The 27,859-nt window shown below is 38.1% G+C and overlaps 1 protein-coding gene across 5 annotated transcripts in view; it reads left to right on the top strand.

Moving 5' to 3' along the window:
• Positions 1 to 27,859, top strand: part of NLK (nemo like kinase) — a 64,409-nt gene that overhangs the window by 24,655 nt on the left and 11,895 nt on the right. For 4 of the 5 annotated variants that reach the window (XM_074845634.1, XM_074845632.1, XM_074845635.1 and 1 more), the window contains 5 exons: positions 8,846 to 8,975; positions 10,568 to 10,623; positions 20,437 to 20,543; positions 22,426 to 22,511; positions 23,425 to 23,634. In XM_074845634.1, the coding sequence (XP_074701735.1) occupies positions 8,846 to 8,975; positions 10,568 to 10,623; positions 20,437 to 20,543; positions 22,426 to 22,511; positions 23,425 to 23,634 (589 nt within the window). Of the gene's footprint in view, positions 1 to 8,845; positions 8,976 to 10,567; positions 10,624 to 20,436; positions 20,544 to 22,425; positions 22,512 to 23,424; positions 23,635 to 27,068; positions 27,368 to 27,859 lie in introns of all 5 variants that reach the window. The other variant, XM_074845636.1, reaches the window with a different exon arrangement.

Raw genomic sequence — 27,859 nt, forward strand, 5'->3', positions numbered from 1 at the left:
GTAATTGCGATCTGCTACCGCGAAATCCCGCCGTCTTGCTCTTTGCCCCAGCCGTGTGCTGGCACAGCTTCCCCTGTCACGCCTGGGGACCGTGTGGCTTTGGGATGACTTCATCCTGCCCGCTGTGCGTGGAACGCGGGGTCCCTCCGTGCTGACTCACCTCTGGGCCGCTCTTGGCTTCTCCGATGCCGGCAGGAACCAGCCCCCGAGGGAGCAGGACCCCCTCTTCCCGCAGCAGCTTGCGCTTGTACAAGAAACCACACCGCTGGTAAATCACTCCGACAAGTACGTCCTTATCTAACTTGCCTGTTGAAAGGACAAAAATCTTTTACTTGGGACGGTACTGCTGTATCTGTGCTGGTTTGGAGACACGGCCAGAGCCAGGGCTCGGGTGCCTGAAAGCTGGGCTGCTGCTTTACACTGGTTTGCTCTGGCGAAACACGAGTGCTGGTTTTCCAGTGAAAAATATTACCTGCAAAGTCAGCTGTGACACAGTGCTGAATTACTGCTGTAGAGAAAGGTTTAAGGGTTCTGGTAGATCTGGCTATCTTCTAAAGAAAAGATAAAACAAGACAAACAATAGAGTTCTTGTTGTACAATGGGCAGGTTCAGATTTATTAGTGAATGCAGGACTGGGTGTGGAAGAATTAAACAGGATGGACCATAAGGGCCTCGCATCCTTTGGTCCAGAACATATGTAATACGTTTTGGTTAGGTATAGAAAGTTTAGCTTTGAACTTGATTGAGGATTTGATGAAGGATTTTGCAAAATTTTGGTGTCTGAAAAAAAATGGCAATATTTCAAGAGGAACATTTCAGTCTCATGTTAAGCATTCAAATATATGTGTATTTGATTTTTTTTTTAACAAGAATCAAAGTCTAAAATAAGACAACTTGTCTTGTTTAGCTATATCTTAATTTCTTCACTTTCATGTTTGTATTTCTTTTCCCTTTTTTTTAACTAGAGGAGTACCATTTTCCTCATATTTATAAAAAGGAAGGACTGACCAAACAGATGTTACAGAGGAAACAAACTGTTCAGAATAACAGCATGTTATCAAATAAACTAAGAAATCAAGAACAGAGAAATAACCTTCTGCAATATTTTGGCTATAGTAGCCTTGGGGTTACCTGTACCAGTAGGTGATACTGCTACAACAAATTTTTTTAAGTGGCTGAATCATGAAGCCAGTTAGTTTAAGTGGAAATTAATATAAATGTTTTCTTTGCTTTCTCACATTCCTCTTAAGTACTAAAAACTTGGTAAGGTATCAGGGAGAGCATCTTCCAAGACATTTTTTTAAATTTTGCAAAATGTATTATTTGATAATTTTTACAACTTAATATTCTACCGTTATCGTGTAGGTGAAGTGTGAGTGACAGGGGGAGACAACTGGCTGCTGTTAACAGGCACAAGCGAAAGGAGAAGGTCGCGACCCAGGTTGTATTAATGAACAGGCAGCCAGGCAGCCGCTCCTCTGACAGTGACCAAACTACTGCTGTGAGCACAAGTTAATTGTACTGCAAGGCTTGTAATTGCTGTGAAAGCAGAACGTTTGACTTGGTTTAATAGTATTAAAAGTAGCTTTTTGCCATGGCTTTTACAGTATAATAAAGAATCCGTAATGGTTGGGTGTTCTCACAGAAACATCTGAAATCATATAATTCTTCAAGGCATGATTAAAGCCAAACTAGATATTCCTTGATGTTTTCCCCCCTCCAAGTTGTATTTATTAACTTATTTTTTGCCCCATACCTATATATAATTTTTTGCTAAGTTATTTTTGGTTTAAATCTTGGTCTCTTATCTCTTTATCCCCAGCTACAGTTGATGCTTAATAAGTGAAACCTTTGCAGACTTCAGTAGTAGCTTGACAGAGCGCCCCATTGCCTCTGAGCTGAGTGATGGATAGATTCCCTGCCTGCTGTTCACTTTACTGCTAGATTCACCTAGGGTGTAATATCCTAACAAAGCAGAGGAGGGAATTGAAATGTGTTCTTCTGAGAACAGCAGTAAGTAAAGCTGCCTTTCTAGTTGTTCTCTCAATTAGCTCCTAGGAGATTTTCATGCTTTTCTAGTTTCTCTTGGGGATATGTGACCTGATAGCATATTGCTATAAATAATTATTTTACTAGTATCAAAGTAGGTACTGTACACAAACACAAAGCAACATTTTCAGCATCTATATTGGATGCTGTAAATACCAGTTTTTCAGAGAGGCTTTTTTCTTTCTTTCCTTCTTTCCTTTTTCATTCTTCTTTGGGATGCAGTCCTGACATTTCTGATCTTCATAACTTTGATTGTTAGTTTTGTGCTGCCCCTTGAAGTGAAATTGCTAGTGAGTGGTATAAAGCTCACAAGCTAAGGCAAGGAGGTGAGGAGCAGTGTGAAATTGTTGCGGCTATGGGGGAGAGAGTAGAGGAATTGCTTTCAAGCTGGATATTGCGTGTGATCGTTACTTGTTTGTAGAAGTGGGTTATTTAAAAGAAAAAAGAAACTGGCCTTAAATGTATATGCCACAGCAATCCCATCTAACTCATTCCTTTATCAGAGGCTACAACAGGAGCACTAGGAAAAGACTATTCACCTAAACCAATTTTTATTGTATGGAAACATTTGAAAAAACAGAGAGCAGACATACCAGGCCTTGCTGACACAGCTGTGATGAACTCCACCAGTTCTGCAATACGTTCAGCTCTTTTTGTTTTTTAAAATGGGTCCCACAACTAGTAAAAACGAGCATCAGTATATCTGTGGTAGATATCAATATAAATCAGAGTTTTGTATTATTTTGATAAAATGGTTGGTCTTTAATCAATCTTTCACTAATGAGGCTGCGTGACAGCTACATCCATGGGAGAAGTGTCAGAGTTAATAGGACACTGATGTTTGCTGGTATTAGTTGCCTGATTACGTTCTGACTTAACAGGATTTAGTATTCCTAGGTAAGTGTCACTGTGGATACTAAAGAGCTGTGGTGTTTTGAGGTACAAAGCGCTGTCCGTTTTCTCAAGTGAGGCTCAGCAACAGAAGAGGCTTGGGAATCACTACTCAAAAGTTTTAGGTATATATCTTCAGTTGGAGAGAAAAAGATGGGTATCCATCTCACATTTTTGGGGGTAGTAGTTGAAAGGATTTTTAGGCATTCAGCAACTACTTTCATATCCATATAATCTTTCTAAGATAATGATTATTTTAAAATGTTCTCCTTTTTTTCATAAAGGAATTAGGAAGGAGGTTAGACAAAGTACAGGCTTAATAGCAATAGGCAAAAAAAAGGTTTTGCAGTTTGTATTACTGTTCATGTGTAATTAACATTGATTCATGAGAACTTTAATTTAGGCAACTGTAAACCGCCTCATGACTTTCTGTAGAGGTGATACAAAGTTGCTCAACTGTAGATGGTCAACATTCACATCCTAAAATTTATTTTCAATCTGAACTAGTTTTTGTAAAAGCTGACTGTTGGATTCTTATGTTTGTATGCAACTAGCATAATTTTGTAACAGTACAGCTGAAGAAAGCAAGTGTTTCAAATCCATCAAAAATCCTGGTTTATGTATCTTTTTACAATGACCTCCGCTTCAGATTTTCTGTTTTTCATGTGTCTAGGGGAACTCCAGAGATTACTTTCTCTTAATTTGTGTCTTGGATTTGTTTTTTTTAACTTGGAATATATTACTTTCACAGTCTTGACCCACGTTGCCTCCATTGCTGCTGGTAACACAGCTCATAGGCAACTGGAAGTAGAATGTGTGCATTTGGCTGTGGCTTCAACATGTGGATGCTGTTTGATTTAGGTGATGAGGTCAGACTGCTTACTTAAAACAGTTGTTAGGGCTTACTTTAAAAATCATCACAGGCACAACTACAGAGGCGGTGTAATTGAAAATCAGTGAACGCAAGTAACTTTATATTTAATGCTATTCTGTATTTTAACACTTCCATAATTTCAGACAGTGTGAGAGGAGTACTTCTTTTAAAATAACGTATTGAACTTCAGACTTTGAAAATGTTTCGGGTTGCTATTCTGAAACTAATTCTGTTATTCTATTTTAATATTTTATTAGAATTGGGAGTGACTATTTTAATCTATAATTCAATTAAAAGGACACCTTTTGAGGTCTTCTGGTAATTTTGTGTGGAGGCATGGCAGTATCTGAAGAGTATATGTGAGTGTAGGTTATAGTTTTTAATAATTTGACATTTAGACTAATAAAATGAAAATATTAGCATTTTTTACTTTAAATTTCACTTTGTCAGATAGGACTATGTAAATAGATTTGGTATGGTAAATCAGATGTTTGTTTATGCATCAAAAGCACAACATGCGTAATATTTGAATAATTTGTCTGCAGTTGAGTTTGACAAGTAACTGGTCCTGAGGGCAGAGACGTTTTGAACAGGGTCATTTTCACTGGAGATGGCGGAAGCTGCCTTCGGAGCGTTCGTTATCTGTCCAGCCTGCGATTCATTAGCTAATACAGATGGGATAACCCCTGTGTTGCAGAACCAGAAGAGCTCAGCCCAGCAAGCCTTTCAGCAACAAAGAAATAAAAGCATTCCTCTGTAACAGGCTTCAGCACTTATCTCTGTTCTCTGGTACTGTTTGTGCTGAACCAAAGCAGCTGCTACCCTGAGTTAAGAGAGAACAAACTCAACATGGCGTGAAATTACTGCACTTCCATTCACATTCATTAGAGTTATATTGTTACCAGCTACAAGCATGACTGCTCTTTGCATGAATAATTATAAGAAATGCTACTTTGAGTTTTACCTTAAAACATTAACAACATGCAATGCAAACTTTGAAACCATGTGTACTGTGGTCCGTCTAATTATATTATTGCATTTTTCTTGTCAATGGCTGGAATAATATTTGTGAGATTTGGAAAAAGACAGGAAGTTTCTAAACAGAAATATGGTTAAAAGAGGGCTATTAAAAGTAACTCCAAAAGGTCTTGAGTGTAGGTGCCCAAAGCTGTGTTGCTGCTACTAAAACATGCAACCTCCGAGATGTTTGTTACGGGGGAGGAGAACTGGTCTCCAAATCCTCAAGTACCAAACAGATGATTCCCCCTTGCTCAATTAGAAATGAACCAGCAAGCAAGCGGAAACTTGTTTTGGTATTTATTCCTCTTCCTGCAGATCAGTTTCATCCTGTCTGCTGATAGGTGGAATTTCAGAAACAACTCTGTCGCCTGCCTTCAGTTCGGTCTTGTTGGTGCTGCTGCAACAGCGAGACCTGAACACGGCTGAAAATCTGCTGGCTGCACAGTAGTGGGCTCGCTTTTTATCTCCGTGTACTCAAATCCAGGTGCATTTTGTCTAAAAAGCCTTTAGGACATTAATAATAAGGAAGCACCTGAAGAGCAGAGAGGACTCTAATATGTGCTTTGTCAATCCAGCAGTGTAGAATTTTCCACAACACGTTTTGTTATGGTCTTTTGGTTCTTATTAGTACTTAAGCCCAAAACTGTAGCTACTTTTTTTTATTTTTAATAATGCTGTTTTTATTGACTGATTACTTGCATGTTGTGCAAGCACTTGTTCAATTTCTTAAATCTGTTTCATGTAGATAAATGAATGGTATTACCTGTCTGACCTGTTTAGGAAATTTTAATATGTCAAAAATACCAAAAATTTTAAAGCTGATTCTGATATCTTGAGTTATTTGTAACATTTACAAAATGGGTTATTATTCTATTCTTCTATGACTATGGAACGGTGTCTTTCTGTTGTGATAGTACTCCAGTTCAGAAGCTGATTGCTATAGATACAGCCTAAATACACAACTAGGGGCTTAAAAAGCTTGTAAAGCTTACAGCCCTTGGGGCAAGAGGAAGGGTGTTTAGCAACCCCCAAGCTGCCTGTCACTGGCGTTACGGAAATGGTTTTCCTTTTGCTGCAAAGTCAAGGTGGTGCCCAAGTTTCAGATGACAGATTTTTATCAATCATGGAAGGTTGCGTTACGTGTTTACACGTCTGTCTTCAAAACTGTTGTTGCTTGTGACTTCTGATTGCTTTAGGTCGGTCCATCTCAGGCTCTATTAAGCTTATATAATTTGAGGTAAAAATCAAACAAAAACTATTAAATCTGTGAAGCTGCAGCTAATTGCTTCGACAAAGTAAACCTACAGACAAATTGCTGGTTTTTTAACTTCACGCTCTTTGTGTTGCTCAACCCCTGGACATGATCAATGAAGATTTCTTAGTCTCTCTTTAGAGAAGGTTATAAGTCTACTGCACTAATTTATTACAGATAATAGAAATTGTAGATGTGAACTCTCTCAAATAAGCTGTCTGGATCTTAAGCATTGTTTTATTCTGTCTTAAGTTGGATTAATGTTAGAGAATTAATTTGTTTACGGTGTAAAATAGCAGTTGTGTCTAAAGAAAATTCTTTAGATTTTTTTAGGTTTTTTTAGATACATTTTTAAGGAAAAATAATGAAATAAATCTCCACATATTTCATTTTCTTCACCTTATTTAAGAAGAATTGTAGAGTGTGCTCTCAATATGCTATCATATAGCATAATATAAATTTTGAGAGAGTTTTAAATCGAGTATTTTTTGTAGCCAAGATAGCTATTTATCTATTGTTTACTGTATTGTTGAATATAACATAGCTGAGGAAGGTACTTGTGGTCAGCCTGGGTATTAGCAGTCATTTGGGAGGAACTTTCAAATTGTCAAAGCTCTCAGGTTGTGCATCTGTGTGATACTTAAGTGTATCATCATTGTGATCCACCAGTGGAGTTTCTTCCACAGCTGTGAATATCCTCCTGATAGCAGTGTTTTGGTTTGTGTACACAGTGGTCAGCAAGTGTCACAACTCCAAAGGGAAAAATTAGTAATTCAGTAGCATCTGCAGTGTAATCAGTAAGGATTTTTATGAATAAAATTTTGCAAGTTTGTTTTTGTAGCAAGAATATATCTATTTAATTTCCAGGAATCAGCAGCTTCAGCAGCATTTAAGTTTTCTTTTACAGGTTAGAAGGTTGGTGGCTTGCCTTTTTTTTTTTTTTTTTTTCCTTTAAAGCTGGTTAAAACTTAGCGGGGGCCAGAAATGCTGTCTCATAAAGAGAGAAGAATACCACTAATTAGCTGATCAGTGGTGCTTGACCTTGTGAGCAGTGGGAGCTCTCAGCTCATGCTGGGATCAAATTTATATGAATTTGTGAGCCACTGCCTGGTGCTGGCCCTGCTGTGTGTCATTCAGAATCTGCCTCTGCTGTAATCCCCAAGCTACGGGCCAGCCTGAAATGTCTCCTACTCATGATGAATAGTACCTTGTTTTGCAAATAGACTCACTGAGGTTAACTGTCATCTGTGAATAAAGTTACTATACAGCATAAGGGAGGATATGTCAGGCTGGCCAATGGCGAGTGCTCAGTTGCATTAACAGTCGGTTTTCTGTAGCATTTCCAGTTTTCATTCCCTTTCTTTCCAATTTAGGCTAGAGGCAGGAGGCAAAGGTCCTGGAGAAAACAGGAAACATATTGTGAGTTAGAAGACCTTTTCGGATTCTTTTCAGCTCTGTGTTTCCCACCACAGAGGTAGTCTGGTATCAACCTTCCCGAGTCCCCCTCCGCCCTTCATTTAAAATATAAATGTGCAGTGGCACAGCAAGTGTTCTAGCCGAGCGTGTTGGGATAGTTCTCCTCTGACTCCAACCACCAGTATCAGTGGCTACTTCGGACCTTTTTCATTGATTGAATTGTTTTGTATTTTGAAATCAGAAATGGTACTTGGGCATAAGGCAGATATTTGATTACCCCGTTCTAATTTTTTATTTAGATACCTGAGACAAAAGAAGCCGCCCTCCGTTTTGTGTGTAGGAGAGTCGCGATAGATAGAAAAGCCAGCAACTTCTAAGGACAAATGTAGTCATTAGAGCACGTAGCTGGATGTAGATTCTTACGTGGTTATAGTATTGCACTGAGCAGAAAGTTATTTTGGTCATCTCAATAAAAACATGCAGGAAAAAAAAATGAAGGTTTCCTAACAACTGAAGATCTAGAAACCCTGTTTTGTAGTGAGGTTTGAGAAGCCTCACCTTAAAAACCATGATTGGGAATTGAGGCACCATAATCTCCTTGCTCTAGTTTTATGGTTCTCATTATAAAAATTCTATTTTCAGAATCTAATTACTTTAAATTAAAATACTTGCCATGTGAAAAGCACCTTATAATTTCTGAACTGCTATACTTGCATCCCATAAGCTCTATGGGAGAAAGACAGGTATCATGCCTCTTTTACATTTGTGGAAATTTAGCTACCATGTGCTGTTGCTTCTCCAGATGTAGTGATTTAGGGATAGATCAAGTAATAGTCTTACACTTGCCAGTGTTCTGTCAGAATGGGATTATTAAATTTTTGGCCCCTTAGGAGAGGAAGAAGAAAGCTGTAGACCCAGCAAAATCAAAACTGTGTAACTGAGAAAATGTTCTACTCTTGATAAGGTCTTTTTTGGGAGGTGAAGGAGATTTTATTGTCCTATTTGCTTGTTGGCTCAAGGCGTTGATCTAACTTTGAGCTAGTCTATGCCAGTGGCAGGCAGTATATGCACTGATGTACACGTGTCCAGCCACTTAGCAGCTACCAAGCTCGACTGGGTATGTGTATGTGTACTCAAAGAATGATCACGCTACATTTACTACAGACTCTATAGTACAGTGCATAATGCCCTTTTGTTTAATACTTTTTTTCCCTAGAAGTGTCTTCACATTATTTTAACTCACCGTCTAAGTTGAGAATGATAAGAACTCTAAACTATTCTTTTCTGATTTAGAAAAATTGTCTAACAGTAGTATGTGATGTTCTAAATCTTTTATTCTGTAGGTCAGTAACAGATCCACGAGATGGAAAGAGAGTTGCACTCAAAAAGATGCCCAACGTCTTCCAAAATTTGGTCTCTTGTAAAAGGGTCTTCCGGGAGTTGAAGATGTTGTGTTTTTTTAAGCATGACAATGTAAGTAAATTCAAAATAATTTTGAAGTCTTTGATAAAGCCTGATTGTAAAATGGAGCTATCTATAACAGAAGTATTTTTTAAAGTTAGATAATATCTAAAATGCTTTAAAAGCTTTCTAATTTACGGTTATCAGATTTCCTGGAAACTCAGATATTACTGTTGCAAACACTATAAAAAATGAAATTATCAAGAATCTAAGGATATTCATAATTCCCTTCCAAAATGTTTGCAAATAGGCAATACACTTCCACCTAATCTTATTTTAGGCTTTAGATAAATGTCAATCCGCACAAAGCTGTACCAGCTGGAGATGCTTTCACTTCCAAGCTATTTCTTACTCCATCTTTCTCTCCCCTTTGTTGGAGTTTATTGCTCTCTCAGTTCTTCTAGCAGAGTGGTTGTACAAGCACTCCCAAATCTGCTTCAGGTAAAATCAGCTAGGGTTAAGCTAAAACATTTAAAAAATTATTTGAACTGACCCATATGGTTGTATCTGAAGTGAATCAAAAAGTACTTACAGAAACTGTTCCGTGAGTGCAGCTGTGGATGTGGAAACTCCCATCGATGAGCAGTAATGAGCATGTTGGGAGTGCTATCATCTAGTGGAATGGGATCAGGAAGTGGGTATCTGTTTCAGAACCCTATTTCATCGCTTTTCCTCCTGTTTTAAAGTTTACCTTTTTTATCGGAGGGTACTGTATTCCAAGAAAGCTTTTATTTGTGGTTAAGCATGGATTCGGATAAGTGGTGCTGTTGGTGGGGCGCAGAAGAGGTGCACTGCCTTGCAAGCTTCTACCAGATTGCAGAGTCTTGCCACCCCCATCACCAATCCTTGGGAGATGGATTCTGGGACAAGATTTCTTTTGAACTGGTATCTTAAACTGCCCCTCACCAGGGTCTTCATTATGGAGAAAATTTTAATGAGAAATATAAAATTAAATAAAAGCATCTCTGTAAGCAGACGAGTTGAGCTTGATAACCCCTGAAGTTGTGTACTTCACCTAAATGTCATAGATATTCCTGAGACAGGATCTGAAAGACTACACCAAGGGAGTATTTTTTCCTGTGAGAGGGTGTAAATTCTGTGCTGCTGCTTTTCTACCTTTTTGCTTTTCACAGAGAGCTGAGCTTCTGATTCAGAATGTGAACAAGTTTGGGTTTGGTAATTTCCATATGGAAGCAGCGTATCACAGAACTTTTAACGATGAAAGGCAGAACAAAGTGTAGTATCTTTTGCTTTTGAATTTCTTTGCTAGAATTACTTCTTTGAAATATTTCATGGTTATATATATATTTTTGAAATAAACCAATTTTTATTGGGTAGATAAATTTATGCTTTTAAGCCAGTACTTGAACAGCTGGAAAAATTTTCCTGAATTAGAAAAAAAAAAAGGGAGACCCTGAATGTACAGAATATCTGACTTGGGGGGCTGTTAAATTCGTATATCTGGTGAGATAGAGTATTGGTCTGTCTGGGGGGGATAGAATAAAGCTAGGCTCTGTAAGAAAGGTACAGTCTGACTGTCTTTTTCAAAGGGATTTGTTTTTGTTTGACTGGGATAGGTCTTGATCTTGTGTGGTGTTTCCTAGGTACTCTCTGCCCTCGACATACTCCAGCCTCCACACATTGACTATTTTGAAGAAATGTATCCTAAATATAAAATAGAGCATCTTAATTGAGGTGGGTGTAATTTTCATTAGCTTAGAAACTGCAAGTGGTTGGTGGAATCTGTGAAACAGAACTACAAAAACCTTGAGCCTGTATCTGAACAGTCTTATTTAAAGAAGTGAATCTACACTATCAAGAACTCAGTTAATGTGAACGTTGGAGGTGAAACGGTGCAGGATTGAACATGAAGCTTTCAATATGTAAGAGCCAGCAAATGCAGGGCATTGTGGTATTTACCAACAGATACTGCTGCTATTAATGGTGATTCCCCCAAAATATTTCCAGTAACTAACTTCCTCTCAGTTATTAGTACCTTAAAATACTTTCTGGTGTTTTCAGAGAGTGCTACTGTCACATGCTTTAACACCATGACTTTTCAGAGATGTTTCAGCAGACTAGTTGGGTTGTGGCTTTCCTTGTTCAGCCTCTATCTTGATCAAGAAAACAGATTTTACACAGATCTATGTGCTGTTTAACGTGTCACTGATGCAAAGGTACATGCTGTCTATGGGTAACTGTATTATAAAATTGAATTTTAGTACGTAACTTGACATGAGAATGTCATGTTTTGTTTTGCTTTTTTCCTTTTTCAAACTTTGTTTGGGTTATCTTCTGTTTTTGGGGTTGGGAATTTCTGCATTCTTAAATACTGAAAAGTAAGTCATTGAGCTGGGTAGGCTCTTACTGACTAGTTAGAAGTTCTGTGTCTCAAAGCTGGTTATTTTAGTACTTACTCTAGTTTTTAAATTGCGATAAATTACTGCTATGAATTGAGTACAGATTTTCATGGTACAGAAAGTATCTAGAAATATTGTAAGATTTAGAACAGAAAAATATTTTAAATAGGGGTAATTCTGTTCTCTGCAGAGACTTTACTAGCTACAGACCAGGAATCATAATAAAGATTGTCTGCCTAGATTCATCCCACTGTCTGTTCTCTTCTTTATCCTATTTTAAAAATTTAACATGCTAAGATTCAATTTTTGAGAAGTTTTTACCTAATTAAAAAATGAACTTGATAATTAGCACTGAATGAGATGATTTGTTTACATTTTATTTCCTATGTGTGTAGGAAGAAAGCTCTTCACCAGACTCCTGCCCGTAACAGTTTTAAGATTTTTTTTTTTTTTTTTTTTTTTGCGGGGTTCTATGAACTGTTCAGATAATTTTACAACATGCTGTTAGTAACAAAAGATCCTTCGCAGACTTTAGTAAAAGTGATATTTTAGAGAGCAGATAGTCAAAATCCTAACACATTGACATTTCCATTATCGAATTAGCATTTCAGTACAGGGATCTGCCATACAGCTGAGGTCAGCTAATAGACTTCTGTGTTTTCTGTGGAAAACCCCAAAAGCAAACACTGAAAATTAAACTCAGAGCTGCCTTGTTTAAAGCGAACACTTGAATCGTAGCATATTCAATTATGTGTCATCTCATTATACTGCTGCTCCTTTTACAGCTTTGGTTGCAGTCTTTCAAGTTTATAATTCACAACCAAATTGTGCAAATAAAAACTTCCTTCCAAAACCAAAATTGTTACCAAAATCTCCTTGTAAATCAGGCAGGGCATAATGAAATGTCTGTTATAAACTTATGTAAGACACCTGCCAATCATTTTTCATTGGAAAATGTATGCATATACATTCAGAAGCAGGTATAAAGTGTTCAGATTTAGAGAATAAACCCAATCCTCAAATTACATCGTTGTTATACAACCATAATTGGGACCCGAGAGCTTTTTCTGTTACCTGGTTACACAGTAATAGGTTTAAAAAACAAATTTAATGCACTGTCCCACAGAGGTCCATGTCACGTGTTCTGCTTATCTTACAAGTAGCTTTATTATCTTGGTGTTTGTCTTCAGTGGAGCTGCTTGAGGTTTGAGGGCACCAGCTTACTCTTCTGGTTAGACTTCAGAAGGTTGTTTTTTATTACAGATGGGTCTTAGCTGCTTTTTTGTATGACCCACTTTACCGGACAATTAATGGGTGGAAAATTGTCATTCTTTATTTTTAGATAAACTGAACTTTGTGAAATATGGTTTGATCTATATATAATACCTTCAATTGATTGGTGAAGAAAGTAGGTGTATTTTAGACTTGGTGATTTTAACCAAAGTACAGCATGATTTACTGATTGATAAACAAATTCATTGGTTGAAAGTATTGCTATGCTATACTAGAGCTTTTACATATGAATAAAGCTCTTACATTTTGCTTTGATACTTTTCTCATGTGAACAGCATACGAGTAGTCTTCAAAAACTGGATTTTGGTTATTTGCACTAGTTCAGTGCCCTCATTTTATAACAAGTCATATGAGTTATAAATCAGATCTAGGTTAAGGATTACTCCTTCCGTGTAATTGTATAATCAAGAATATTTAAATGGGATAAGCTTATTTTTATGAGCTTAGCTACTGCCAAGTTTTGAATATAAAACCAGAAATGTTAGTTTCCTTCATGGTTAACTGATTTTAAGTCATTATGACTAGTATTTTATAGGGCGCTCTCTTTTTTTTTTTTTAATTAATTTAAATTTCTTGACTCTAATATTGGTAATAGTAGACTATTTGCTTTGTGTAGTCTTCTTTCTCCTTCCTTTTGAAATAATTGCAGTAAGTGCACCTATGACCCTTAAATTCATTAGAAGAATGAATGGTGTTTCAATTTATATGCACATTTTTAATTGCATGTGCTTCTGCTTACTGTAGTATAACGAGAACTTATTTCAGATTCATTTTAAGACGATCAGGTAACTATATCCCATATCTGGGGGATGTAGTTTTGTTGATCCACTAGTATAGTTCCTAAAGATACCATGGTGACGTTCCATTTTTACAAAAAGTTATACTGATCAGGGATAAAAGTGTGAAGGGACTGAGTTGGTACTGCTTGATTTCCTTTATTCTTTCTAACAAGTTGTAGTGCCCTTTTTGGGAAAAGAAAAAAAAATAGTAAAAGAATGACTGAAAATATATGTATGATGTGTTGCAAATGAACTGGTAGAGTTAGTTTCAATTATTCAGTGTCTCATAGGTACTAGCAATAATTGCACAGTATATTTAGCAGACAGAACTCATTCTAAAACTGACTTAAAATTTTGATGATAAATTAAAAGATTTCTTAGGAAACTGGTGATGAATAAAGAAATTCTAATCTAGTGAGGTTTTTGTTTTAGAAGTAAAATTTTTTGCAAAGTCTTCGATTGAGCTATGATTTGAATGAATAATGAGGCTTTAGATTGAAAATCTTTGTGAGCATTTAACATCTTATATGGGTATTGATATTTTAGCTAATATCACCTCGTGTAAAAATGAATAGATAATGGAGCATATATTATTCTGGGTGTCTGTCCTGAGAAGATAAATGAAAAGGAGATTGTTAGTGAATTTTAGGCTTCTTGTATTCATCATTAAGTTCATCATTAAGCTGAAGTTCAAGGCTTATCCCTGCCATCATCAACTTTACCTTGGTGGAACAGGAGTATGATCCCTGATACCCAGCTGGGGATGACGATTTGGTTCCGTTGCATGCCTTGTGTTCTAGGTGGACTGACGTAGCTTTAAAGCACATCAGTTATAAAGGTAAATAGTGACTCACAGATTTTGCTAGAGCATCTAAAAAACATTTCATTACAATTAACATGTCTGTTAATTCTTGACTGATCTGATTTGGCAGTGTTAGGTTTATGGTTGGACTCCGATCTTAAAGGTCTTTTCCAACCTAAATGATTCTGTAATTTATAGTTCTCTTTTTTCCAGTTGCAAAATCTTCTGCAGTTGATTGTAATATTTAATTGTACAACTGGAGATACACAGACATTCTCTTCTAAGAGCTATCCTAATTTCTATAGTAACTTTTTGAAAACTTTTTCCATTGAAGTGAGTATTAGAAGCAGCTGAGAAGACATCACTTTTGTCAGTCTGGTTATACTGACTTGGAAATACTTTAATACTAGTAAAAGCAAAGGTGTGCAGCAGTTCCTTCCCATTGATCTTATTAAGAGGTGAAAGAACTGTTTTCTGATGGATTAAGGAGTAAATCCCTCATATACGTAGGGTGGAGGAGGGTCAACAGGGACAAGGTAGGATTTGGTTCCTCCAGGCAGTAAAAGGGACAATGACAACACTGTTGGGGGACCAAGCAGCGTGTGCGCGGGCTTCCTGTTCTTTCACAGTACCCTCAGAAAGGGTTTCCTTGTTTAAGTACCCTTCTGAAATGTCATCATGGCAAGTTCCAACACACAAACAAGTTGAACAGGGACCTCAAGGATTAGGAGGACTAGTATACTCCGTAGAAGGCTGCGGGTTGCTGGTTTGCAGCTGGTAACACAACAGTTTATATTGTTGGGTCAGGAGGAATTTCGACTTAGATTCTCACTAGATATTCATGAGAACAGAATAGCTTAAGGTACTTTCTACAGGTGACGAAAGCATGGTGGTGGTATTGTCAAACCAGTAAGCTGTATGAGAGAGTCCTAGATGTCTGCTTTAATGAACGGGGTGCCAGAATGGCTCTGTTCTATAACGTGAGGGACTTTTGCCTTGGGTTAGAAGTTTGCTTTATTCAGCAGTAAAGCTGTAATACCTTTATTCCAGTATTTGCAAAATCTAGTTGGATGATATTGCCTGGAACTCAAAATATTTTCCCTAGTATGCACTGATATGAAATTATTTCTGTCGAGAAGATTGTGTACACATGGGAAAATACCAGGGAGCTTTTGAAGTTGAATATCATGTATTGTTAGCAGTGATCCTTCAGGTAGAATCTGCTGGCAGTTTGTGCCTGACTGGCAATGATTCATTAAAAATAGCCTGGAATTTTCCCCTTTGTCTTTTTAATTTTTAAACCTTTCATAGGTACTCAATAAATTATCTTAATTCCTAATTTAAGGATTATGACTTGATTTTTTTGAACAACCTGAAATGACACTATGAGAGAAGGTTTTAAAATGTTAACTTTGACTAGGAACTCCTCACACTGCGTGGTTGACATTTGGTGTTGCAGTTTTTAAAAAATCTGTTTTAAAAGCTATTTGTAGAATAAATTATCAGTAGTAGTTAGTAGTTTATCCACAGATCTATTATTGATTAATCCACTTCCCCCCTGCATTGTTTTGCTTTTTTCTACTCATGGAAGTATTTGATAATTTTACTGCATCTGTCTAAGCCCTGTAGAATGTCAGAATTGGGATCTGCAAGAAGTGCTTTGCAGCACAAGCGCGTTTCCCATTTGAGTATCAAATTTGGGCAACCTCAAGACCAAATAATTAAATAACCGAGTGCAATTTTGAAGCTAATGCTGAAGTAGTGGAGTTTATTTTTGTCTTTTGCAGACTATGTCCTGCCCTACCTCTGGGGAATGGCTCACCGTTCCATTCCAGACACGTGCTTTTTACTGACACCAAAGAACCTGCGTGTCTTGCTCTTGCTAACCACAGTGCACAGCCAAGAAAACTTGTCACAACAAGCCGATGTGCAATCTTGCAGGTCTGATGCACCAGATGTGTTTGTCTTTCCCAAAACGGAGCTTCCACGGCATTCAAGCTTTGTTTTACAAATGCATAGACACAATTACTTAGATGTGAAAATTAGTGATTTTACTGTGCATCACACAAAATATGGTGCTACTGAACTGCAGGTGATTAATACCAAAGCCATTCCCTCAGAGCTGATTGATGACAGGGTGCTTTTGTGGAAGGCTGGGAACTCCTGCTCCTGCTGAGTTTTGAAACGGAGCAGGAGTGGAGAGGTGGGAGCTGCTGCTTCATCTCAGCGCTTCCCTCACTGTACCCCAGCTCAATTACGTTGAAAGGCTGAATTTTCTCTGTATTAGGAACTCATCAAGAGCTTTGAAGCCCTTACCTTACAGAGAGATAAGATTCAGATGGAGTTGCAGTATTTTCTTCCTGGTATGAAAAACTGTCTTTTCTATTTTTTTTCCTCTCACTCCAAAACTGTGTCCCTCCAAAAAGCTTCTGCTATTGCTTGTCTGTGGTCTTTGACATGTGCCATAGATTGCCATTTCTATGTTGCATAATTAGAGGTGACTTGATGGCAAATATATCAGTAATTTTACCTATAACAGACAAGTCAGCAAATTTTAAATATAAAAAATAATTCAGGCATTAGATTAAATTTTTTTGAATAATTATTGCACTATTTTTTCATGGACTAGGACTTTTTTCCATGCTTTGTGTATAGAAATATTCCTACTAGGAAGCTATAAAGTCTGTGCAGAGTTAGAAGAGAACAGAGGTGGCATCACAAACTGAGCTTGATACCATCCTAATGTAAAAACAAGTATAACTAAAGTATAATAAAACAGGAGAAAACCCCTTGTTCCCATTTTATAGAAAATCCTGAAATATATAAGAAGGAATTTTGTTTTGTTTTAAAAAAAGCATGTTTCTTACAGTATCATGGAGATAAGACACCTCCACTCCACTGTTAGCATCCAGCTAATCCTCCTACCCCAGAACTTGTTCACAGAATGCTGGCCTCTTCCTGGAAAAACAGTGTATAGAATTGAGTTTTGAGGTATGCACAGACCTAATAAAGGAAGATCCAAGTCATTATGAGAATACCTCATCACAGAGCATACTTTATTCCTTCTTAAAATTTGCCTGTCACTTTGTAAAATTTACCAACTCAGCAGGTCTCCTGGTCAACAGAATAAGTGACGTTCTTTTGTGCCATGTATTTGCCTTGATAATTATTCTGAGGCAAATTGGTACATTTGTAGTTCTAATTTTATACAGCTACTTAACTAATTACTGCTGTCAGTAGCAATTTTTATCCGGTAGTAACGTTCAGCTTAGCTGCATGTTACAGCTCCAGTGACCACCTCATAGCCAGCATATTTTATAGTTCGACGTAAAAAAAACCCTGCAGGTACCTGTTTGACTGGTGGGTGGAAATCCCATAAGGTTTTTGTAGTTTGTTTTTGCTAAACATTTCTAGTACTGGCCAGAGTAAAGTCATTGACCCACTTGGGTACCAGCTGTTTAAGAAGCTGCCACATTTGTAAAAGGCAGGAGCATCAAGCAAGTGCTGCTTTTGCTCTTGTTTGGAGACCCTCATTAAATTATCTAGAGACAATAATCAGATAGTTGCTGTTCAAGTTAATGGCACCTCTGAGCCCCTGTCAAGAGAGCTTTATTTAATGCGCAACAGACCTGGAGTGGTGCAGGTGCCATTTCAGGCCCTCATTTAATTTAAGCTGCTTTAGTTGGCATGGCAACTAGTTGAGACATCTGGGAGACATTATGCTCGGGATTGAGATTTAGGAGGATTTGTGGCATAGCAAAACAAAAATCTTATCATAATAAAGTGCAGAGTAATGCTTTTGGATTTTTTAAATATTTTACATTAAAAATTAAATGTAAAGATTTGTTGCAGCCATAAGGTAAAAGCCAAATTTTAAAAGGCTGATATAAATATTTAAGAGGGCCTTTGGAAAAGGAGAAGAAAAATTAGAGGACTAGAAATTATGGTGCTGCAGGGTTGGGTTTTTCTTTATGAATTCTTTATGAGTGCAATTTTTATTTGGGGTATTTTTGGTGAAAAAGTTGGCAATATTTAATTTATAAAATTAATTTTTGTGTGGTGTTCTGTTGGCAGATGAACAATTTGGCTAATAGGGATTTGGCCAGATAGGGTTTGCAGAGCAACAGATGGAAGGAGAACATTGATTAGGTGGAGATCAAAGAAAATGTAAGTTTTCTCTAGGTCGTTAAAAGTGCAACTTGACCTGTGCCAATTAATTGGTGATAATGGTAAGAAGGAGTAGAAGTTTCTGCTGAAGCTGACTTGCTGTGTTACCAAGAGATAAACATCTTAACCAGAGTCAGGGTTTGCTGTTGTATTTCAGACGTGATGTGTAGCAGAGCTGGTTAGAAAGAGCCTTGAACCAACTGATAGACTCCTGCCGGGTAATGGTGAGATTTAAAACCAAACCAAACCCAAACCCTCCGCACTGACCTAGGGAGCTTTGCTTTCAGAGGAAAGCACACTGGTAAAAATACCACCACGAGGTCGATGAGTTGGTGAAGTTAGGGGAGCCGGCGCGTGGCCGACACAGAGGGCGAGGAGAGGCGAAGGGCGTCGCTCCCTCGTGCCCCGCGAGCCCCGCAGGGGCGGGTGGGTGCTCCAGCCCCCGCGCAGCGCCCGCTCAGCCCAGCGCTTCGGGCTTTCCCGAGAGCCGGCTACTGCTTTACCTTGAGCTGTGAACGAACCCGGTACGCCGAGGGAGACACCGGACTGGGGCCCGGGAGATGCAGTTTTGTTTCAAACTCTCTCCTTGATCTTTTGCATGACCTTGGCAGCGTGCACCACCCTTCTGCTGCATTTTGGTCTGTTTTGAATGTTGCAGGGCTTGGTGTGACTCCTGCTGCTCAACGCCTGACGCGGGGCGCTCAGAGACCTTGGGTACCTTGCTGTAAGGTAGAGGTTCAGTTAACACTGGCTGCCGTGTTTTACCTTCCTCAGCCACAAGTGTAATAATATCAGAGATTTTTGGTTCAAATACGACTGCTAAAGGGAGCTTTTAGCATTAATGTTTCTTAATTATCAAGCTTATTTGTTGTAAAAGATTCTCAGTACTGCAGGTTCAATCCTTCTTGAAAATTGAGGTGCTGTGGTTTTGCTGTAAACTCCGTTCTGAACCTCAGCTCCAAACCCAAAACTTAATTTGCCAGTGCTGTTTGTGAGCGGAGCACGGCAGCAGCTTCTCTGCAACTCGACAGGCTCTTTCCTCGTCGCCGGCCGCAGCAAAGCCCGTCTGTCACTGCCTGCCCCGCACAGCTCCTAGGCAGCATATGTCTGTGGGATCCCCAGTATTTATCTTAATGACTTTTGCATGTGTTTTATTACTGTAACATATTCAGGAAATTGACACTATGATATTGATTTTGTGGGTTGAGATATGCTGCTTGTGTCTTCCATATTTCTCCATTTTTGAAACATTATATTTTTAGCGCTTCCTGAATAAACACGGTACGTTAATCCACACCTTACCTTAGTATAAGCGACAGCATAACTCTTTGTATCTTCAAGTATTTGTGTAAAGTATCAGTAAGCATGACTATTGCTGTGTTCTGCATGGCTATCAGTACGTGAAATAGTGGTTTACTGTTTGGTTTTTTAGTTTTTCCTCCAGATAGAAGTTTGGTAGCTTTTTTTTTTTTTTCTTCTGTTATAACGCAGAAGAGGTTTTATGACTGGGATTTGTATGCATGTGTATATGATGTTTGAGAAGGTACAATAGTGGGTACTGGGTAGATTTGGGGAAACACAGGTATTTTTAAAAGTCTGCATTACTGATTGGGTAGCCACCTGCAAGGTACTTAGATAACCAACTTTCACAGGCTTGCACTTGCCGGTTTGTCTGGTTAAGCTACATTGCTGTATGTCCACTATGAAGATGCTACTTTAGTTGTTTGTAATTTGTGTCTTACCACTTCTAAGGAAAAATTTAAAGGTTTCAAGATGCCATTAATTATATTAAAAATTTATTTTGTTTTCTGAGTTGTAATTTGACTTTGAAATAATTTTGTAGCAACTACCTTAATGCAAACACTACTTTATTGAGTAATCTGTTTTCTTTCACAACCCATTTTTTATTTTCATTCTTGTAAGAGTCTGGAGACTTGACCTCTGAAGAAGCTTTATTCTTTTTTACTCAGTAGCTCTGACCTGTAAGAGCTCAAATTCCTAGGAGTTAGAGTAAATGTTTCAAGAGATTATGTGCTGGACTTTCTGCTTTTGCCTTAACTAATAAATTGAAGATATGTTGTCACTGAATTGATGCAGAGTGACCTCCATAAGATTATCGTCTCTCCTCAGCCACTCAGCTCGGATCATGTCAAAGTTTTTCTTTACCAGATTTTAAGAGGTAATTTTTCTTCTTTTAAATCTAATGAAAATTATGTAGTAGTAGTAGTTTTTCTGTTTCTTAATGTTTATTCTCAAGACATGCTCATCTTGAATAAGTTTCCTGTGGAAACTTGTTCTTTTAATTTAATATTATGAATGAATAGTAAGCATTAATTATTCTAGTTATAAGAATATGGCAGCCCTGCTGCTTTCCATCACAGTCATGGGTAAAGATGGCAAGACAGCTTCAGCTGCAAAGGCTTTTTCAGTGGCCTGTGAGAGTCTTAAGCTGGTTGTGTGTGTTTAACAGCCTCCAGTGCTTTTTGAATCAAGGTACAGAAAGGACACCTAGACTGAGCCAAACTGATAAATATATGTAACTATACCCACTTCAGGTATTCTGGAGAACAGTCTAGTTTAAATTGTTATGGAACAGTCCACTAAAGTTTGATTTTTAGCTGCAACAATTTACCATAATGGTAATTTTAAACCTGATTTATTTTTTTTAGTCCATTTGGAAACTTTTGTCCAAGAAATTAGATTATCGTGCTTGTCTTCTGAACATCTGATCAGTGTTAGTCCAGTTGCTTTTCCATTGGCTTTACTTGAGTATTTTCACTGGAATAAGCTGGAAGTAAACAGTCAATTTGATCTGTTAGGAAATAAATAGTAGACTGTATTCATAAAGAGCAGAGCAAAGAAATCTAAAATAGATCCAGAATTAGTATGGGCTATTTCAGGTACCTGTTGTGCTAGAGAAAAGATTTATACTCCTAAAGGACAAAAAGCATTTGTGCCTCTGAGATTATGGAGTTTGACTGGGGGAACACTGAAAACTCTGTCCAAATTGCCATTTTTCTATCCAAATGGCCATGCAAAACCATCAGTTAAAGTTTGTTCAAGGGTTACTTGAATTCTCATTCCATTTGTCCAGACATTTGACCTGAGACCTTAGTGTTCCCCAGTTTAATGCTGCTATTTATTTTTGCTCTTTCTGACCCTACCTGAATTATGGCCATTTTTCCATTTTCCGTGCTTTGTCCACTGCTGTAGTTCATGTGCATAAACAGCTTCATGTTGGTACGCTTTCTTCCACTTAGGGAGGCACTTTCTGCATTACCTTCATTTTCTTAAAAAGATCAGAATTACAGCTTCAGGGACAGCAAAAGCAGTCAGGAAGCATAGGTTACCTTTCTCTCCTAACCATCTAAATGTTAGAAACATCCCCAATGGCTGTGATCAGATGTCCTAAATTCGTTAGCTCTAGCTTTGAATTTCTGTACTAATACAACTAAGAAAAGGGCCCAGGCTTTACTGTAATTTGGGCCTGTATTCTCTTAGCCTTGTTTTACATTACCTGCTGCTGGCTTATGAGGTTTTAGTTTGAAAAAAAAGTTTAAAAAAAAAATTAAATATGCAAATTAGCTTGGATTTAATCTGAGTTTATTTCTGAAGTGCAGCAGTTACGTAGGAAATTAAGTCAAATTTTAGCACTGCAGAAGTTAAAATTGTTCCTGGAAGACATCAGCAAGAGGTGTGTGTCAATATTCCAGTGTTGTGATTAGCAGAGTATCCATGTCAGAACCAGGGAGATGATGGTTTGGGTTGGTTTGTTGTTTTTTTTTTTTCTAAAAAAGAACCCAAACAGAAAGAAAGAAAAAAAAAAAAAAAAGACTGCTTAAATTACTTGCTTTGTCTAGTTTGCATACTCCAAAGGTTTTCTCCTTTCATTGAGTGACTCAATGTATACTAGAGACTGGAAGTTAGAGTCATTAAAAATGAGCCAATGGCAAAGTCTTTGCTGATCAAGAGTTGCAAGATCTTCCAGGAAAATGTTGTCAGCCTTAAACTTCTTTTAAAAGGAAAAAAGGTATTTATTTTAATTTCGTTTAATATTTCAGGTCTGAAATATCTACATTCTGCTGGCATTTTACATCGAGACATTAAACCAGGGAACCTACTTGTAAACAGCAACTGTGTTCTTAAGGTGCTACTTAAATTTATTGAAAATGTGCATATGTATATGCTGTTCATTATAAATCAGTTGTTATTTTTTTCAACAAAAACATTTAATATGAATGCTTTTCCTGAGAGTAATTAAAAAAAAAAAATCCCACAGATTCTTTAAAAATGATAAATGAAAGAGCTTCCTTTCCCCTTTTCTCCCTACTTCTCCCCCAGTCTGTGAAAGCAAGACAGACCTGACTCTTGTTTGACTTGGTGGGATCTCTCGTGCCCTCAGCAGCGAGAAGGGCAGGCGGTTTCTGCAGGCACTGCCATGTCGGTGTTCGGTGTGCTGGATACAGAATGCCCAAGGCTCTTCCATTAACTTCTTTGGCATATGAAATTTTGGAGGACTTAGGCATGTTGTATAGCTATGCCAAATATAAAAGAAAGTTAAGTTTTGTTTACACTGATTTGCTAAGCATTCTAATTGTGAAAGTTTGGGTCTGTTTTCTTAACCCTTTTGGTTCAAGAAATTTTTAAAAATTCTCAAAGCCAAAATGAGTAGAAGGCTGAATCTTTCTGTGACATTTTGAAGCATAGAATGAACAAATGAAATCTGGTTTGGAATGAAATATTCTGTACACAGAGGTTGGCAATATGTATTTATTTTTTTAGTGCAAAGTTTTTAATCTTTTAGATTATAAATATTGTCACGCCAACTAAAAATGTATTGTGATTTCAGATAAAATTGTAGAAAGTTTAAATGAATGTGGAATAAAGTAGCATTATTTCTTCCTGTTCCCCTTTCCCTTTGCTTATGCAGTTACAGAAGATTATCTGATTTATTTAAATGCTGATTTGGAATTTCCTGCTTCATTACCAGAAGGTTACCTATTTGAAATGCATTAAGTGTTTTGGTTATTTTAATTTTTTTATTTACCTTCTCAATTTAGATTTGTGATTTTGGATTGGCCAGGGTGGAAGAATTAGATGAATCTCGTCACATGACTCAGGAAGTTGTCACTCAGTATTATCGAGCTCCAGAAATCCTGATGGGCAGCCGTCACTACAGCAATGCTATTGACATCTGGTCTGTAGGCTGTATCTTTGCAGAATTACTTGGGCGAAGAATATTGTTTCAGGCACAGAGTCCCATACAGCAGGTATAATTAAATTTCCCTTTAAAAATTTTTCTACTGCATAATTTCATGAAATCAGTTATACTGATGCATTTTGAACCTCAAACTTGCTTTTGTTTTGCTTGGTTTACACACAGGCAAAAATCCAAGCTACTTTGAAACACTGAAATGATAGCTTCCAGACAGCATTGAAAGTAGTGGTTATTAATGTTAGCTTTTGAAATGTGTATTTTTTTGTAATCCCCTGTAATCTGCTGCAGTACCAAAGCCTGCTGTAGCATTTTATTGAGATAAGGTAAAGGTGATATAACTGGGATCAAGTTTTTTTGTAACAACTACTATGAGAAAGTACTAAGTTTTCTGTCAAGATGTAACTGGAGATACAGTATTGGCACTTGAACATTTAAACTGCCAATTAGTAGTGTTGCTCAGACTGCTTCATTTTAGTAATGGTCAAGTGTGTATTAAGTACTGAATATTTTTTAATGTTGTATAGCTGTAGCTAGGTATAAAAACATGGGATGCACCAGAACGCTTCATCACCATTCCAACAGTATGCAAGCTAATATACATCTATCTCTAATAATCTTTAAGTGCTATTTTTACAGTAGATAGGAAATAATGTCAGCAGCAAGATATTAGAGATGGATGCACTGATACTTCTATCTAAGAGAAGGAGCAAGATGTGCTGACATAAAAATGTTTATCTTCAATGTTGCCGGTATTCATCTATAGATTAGAAACTACATAGCTTTAAAATTGTGAGATTACGTATATTGATTGACAAGAAGTAAAAACACATTCCAAACTTTTGTTGAAGGTGACATTCCAAACTCTTTACTTCTCTTGTTTGTTTATGCACATAGCATTGTCAGGGGGTTGAGGGATGTTCACTTCAGCAGGCTGTTTCCAACGTTGGTATATTCAAAACGTTGTGCTGTATATACTTGTTTGCAATGCTGTGTCCTGCCTAGTGGTACCTATCGTGTCACCGCAGGACTGTTCCCAAGGAGGGACTTGCTCGTCATTCTAGACTGCACTGATACCTTGTATGATCACAAAAGCAGACCTCCTCCCAAAACACACCCCGCTTACCCTTGTGAAGAGACTGCAGAGAAGGAAAGCTGCAATGTAACCAGAACTACTAGTTAAATTACAGCTATTCTGTTGCAGTCTCAAAAATATTTAAGGTCTCCTGGTTTTCTAATCTTTGATCTTTTGCTACACTGAAGCTAACCATATGTGTGATTTTAATAGCCTTGGCTGTCCTTCTTGAAATTTTAAGGGCAAAGACATTCATCAGATAACTCCAGAATAGCATTATGGGGTGGGGTTTTTGGGTGGTGTTCGCTTTATTCGATTGAAAAGTTGTATAAATTTACATAAGAGTTCCCAGATCTTTTATAATCCCTGTGCAGTAGAATGGTTTAAGTAATCACCATATATATTTCCATTATGTTCTGAGAAATTCAGTACTATTCGAAGGTGGATAGAGTGTGCAGAAGTGCCTTGGGCTGGTCAGTGTTACGGTCCTTCCTCGGGCCTGTGCCGTGCCCCTTAGTGAGTGGTTATGCCGTGCAGGCAGGGGAGTTAACCAGGACAGCAAACACCCTCTGATGTCAGGACAGCCATCGTCAGGCTGAAGTTTTCCTGGTAGAAAAACCAGGGAAAAGATCATTTTAAAACTGACCGTACAGGAATTTTTAATTCAAAGCTGTGATGAAGAAAGTGAATAAAGCTTTACGTTATAAACCAGTCTGGAACTGGTGATTTTGGTACTTTAAACTTTGCGTAGTATCATCTCGAAAGTGATGAATATATCTAAGTTGCTTATTCAAGTTGCAGTAGCTAACTTCTGATAAGGATCTTGTGGGATTTCTTACAAAAGTAAGAAATGAGATAATCTATACTGAGGCTTAGATAATCAGAAACACTTTCAAATATAGTATTTCCTAGCACCTCCTATTTCTGCTCTTTACTGATACTATTTAGAATAGTTAGCATTTTTGTGTGATACAATCTATTTTTGTTTTAAAATGCATTTTTAAAGGTGCAAATACAAGTTATTTTTAGCTGTATGTTCAGAAACATTTAATACATCTAATTTTGTCTTGTAGTGCAGGAAGGGTGATATCTGTTTTTGTGACTGTCTGTGGGAGCAAGTGCCTTTCTCTGCTTTAAAGACTGTTTTGGAAAAGGCAGGTAACAGAGTGCTAAGTTGTAACCACCTTCCTAGGTTAGCCAGTTCCTCTAGTCTGATTTTGCTGATTATTATTTAATCCTCCTTAAAGATAACGGGTCGCACGCCTGAGACGGTAAGCAGAACCCACTTGGCAGGTCAGGGAGAAGCGGGCCGGCGCTGCCAGCCCAGCGTGGGCTTTGCCCAGCAGCCGCAGCCGTGCGGGAAGTCGCGTTTCTGGCCCGGGGTGCGCGGAGGGAAGGCGCGCAGTTCCGCACACCGGGGTACCAAGGGGGTGTGTGCTGCTGGGCACCGCTTTTGTATTTCTGACTTGAGCAGCTTACCCGAGCGGCGGGTGCGTAGCAGCAGGAGAGGATCTGCAGAGCGCGGTGGTCGGTGCTGCGGCCCCGGCAGCCCCCGTTGCCCAGTTCAGGGTGGGGGGTGCTTTGGAGCGGGCCTGGCCCGGCTGCGCAGGCTGGCTGCCCGCTGGCAGGTGCCGTCCCTTTAGATGTTCTCATGGAATGGCCCCCCCAGTCAGTCGTACCTGAAAGGAGCCCAGCCCCGTGCTCCGGGACGCTCCGCGCAGGCAGTGGCAGCAGCTGAGAAGTGGTGAAAGGGCACTTCTGGCCTAAAATAGTAACATAATAATGTAAAATCAGTGTATATACCCATAAGACTTGAAGTACACGCAGCCGAGGTCAGTGGAATTAAAATGGAATGTTTTGTAATATTTTTTTCTATTTTTACACTAAAATCTCAAAATGTATTTTGTAATACTTCAGAAAAATATGCGTAATGGCTGATGCCATCCATCTAGATAAATGAAATCAGACCTCTTAACAAAATTCTTTGTGAGTGGATCAGAGACGTGTGGGCTAAGACAGGAAAATTTATATCTTGAGGGATGTTAAACATGAACTTTCAGGAGATCATTGTGAAAATTGTTTTCAGTGTTTTTTCTTGTAACTATTAGAATAAAGTGTGTGTATTTATATCCATATCTATATATAGGTAGGTATTTATATCCATACCTATATATATGTAGGTATAAATGTATTTTAACATATCATTGCTGTGTGCTTCAGGAGTAGTTGGCTTAAAATTACAGGTGCTGATGCAGTCTGCATTCCCTGACACACTCTATGATTTATTATATTACTCTTTCCATTTTGTAAATACATTGATCTTTTATTATATCAGCTCCATGTGTCTGTTTCTCAGTTATATATTTTCCACATCTAAAAACCTCAAGGGTTATGATTTTTTTTTTCCTGTCTAGTTTTCCATCTCCTTACAAACGTGGGTACTTTGCTGTCACTCCCACACGAAGTTCCACCAGCCCTGGCCGGGCGGTGCCAAGGCCGATGGGAGGACACGCGATCGGTGGCGAGTTGTGACCTTGCGTGTGCCTCGAGGCACTGGCCAGACCGGTGCTTCTGCTGGAGAGGGGGGAAAAGATGGAGAGAACACGCCAGTTTGCAGAGTTACAGTTTGGTGTGGAAACAGCAGTCCCGTTGCACAATGTTCTACCGACAGGCAGCGGGTGATTTTCATGCGCCCAAGGCCTGTGTAATGATGGTAATGGGCTTATTCTCAGAGGAGAGCTCTGCAGTGGCTCGTTAGCACGGGTGGATGGTGGTCACAGGGGAGCACTTGGAAGCAGGGTGCTGATCGCACCACTGACAAGACTTTTTTTTTTTTTTTTTAAATTTTATTTTGCTTGACTTATACAGGGGGATTTTTTTTTTTGCTTTTATTCACTAAAGGAGTATATGCACACACTTTTGTAGAAATAAGGTGAAAGCTTGTCTGTTGCTTTCCAAAATGAAAAAGGTGAAGGAAATGTCATTTCATTTAAACCTGAGACCGGTTTTAAACACAGCATCATCTTTGCTCTTTTTTAGGTAGGTCTTGTTTTCCTTATAACCAGCACCACCTGTTTTCCTTCCTCTGATGCTGGACAGATTTTTTTTTTTTTTTAAACTTATTTTTCTCATATATTGGAAATTTTTATGTAGTATATTTGTACTGCAGTTCTGAGGGTTTTTTCCCACTTTCTATTGTTTTATT

This window comes from Strix aluco, chromosome 19, assembly GCF_031877795.1.
Source record: "Strix aluco isolate bStrAlu1 chromosome 19, bStrAlu1.hap1, whole genome shotgun sequence".
Classification (NCBI taxonomy): domain Eukaryota; kingdom Metazoa; phylum Chordata; class Aves; order Strigiformes; family Strigidae; genus Strix; species Strix aluco.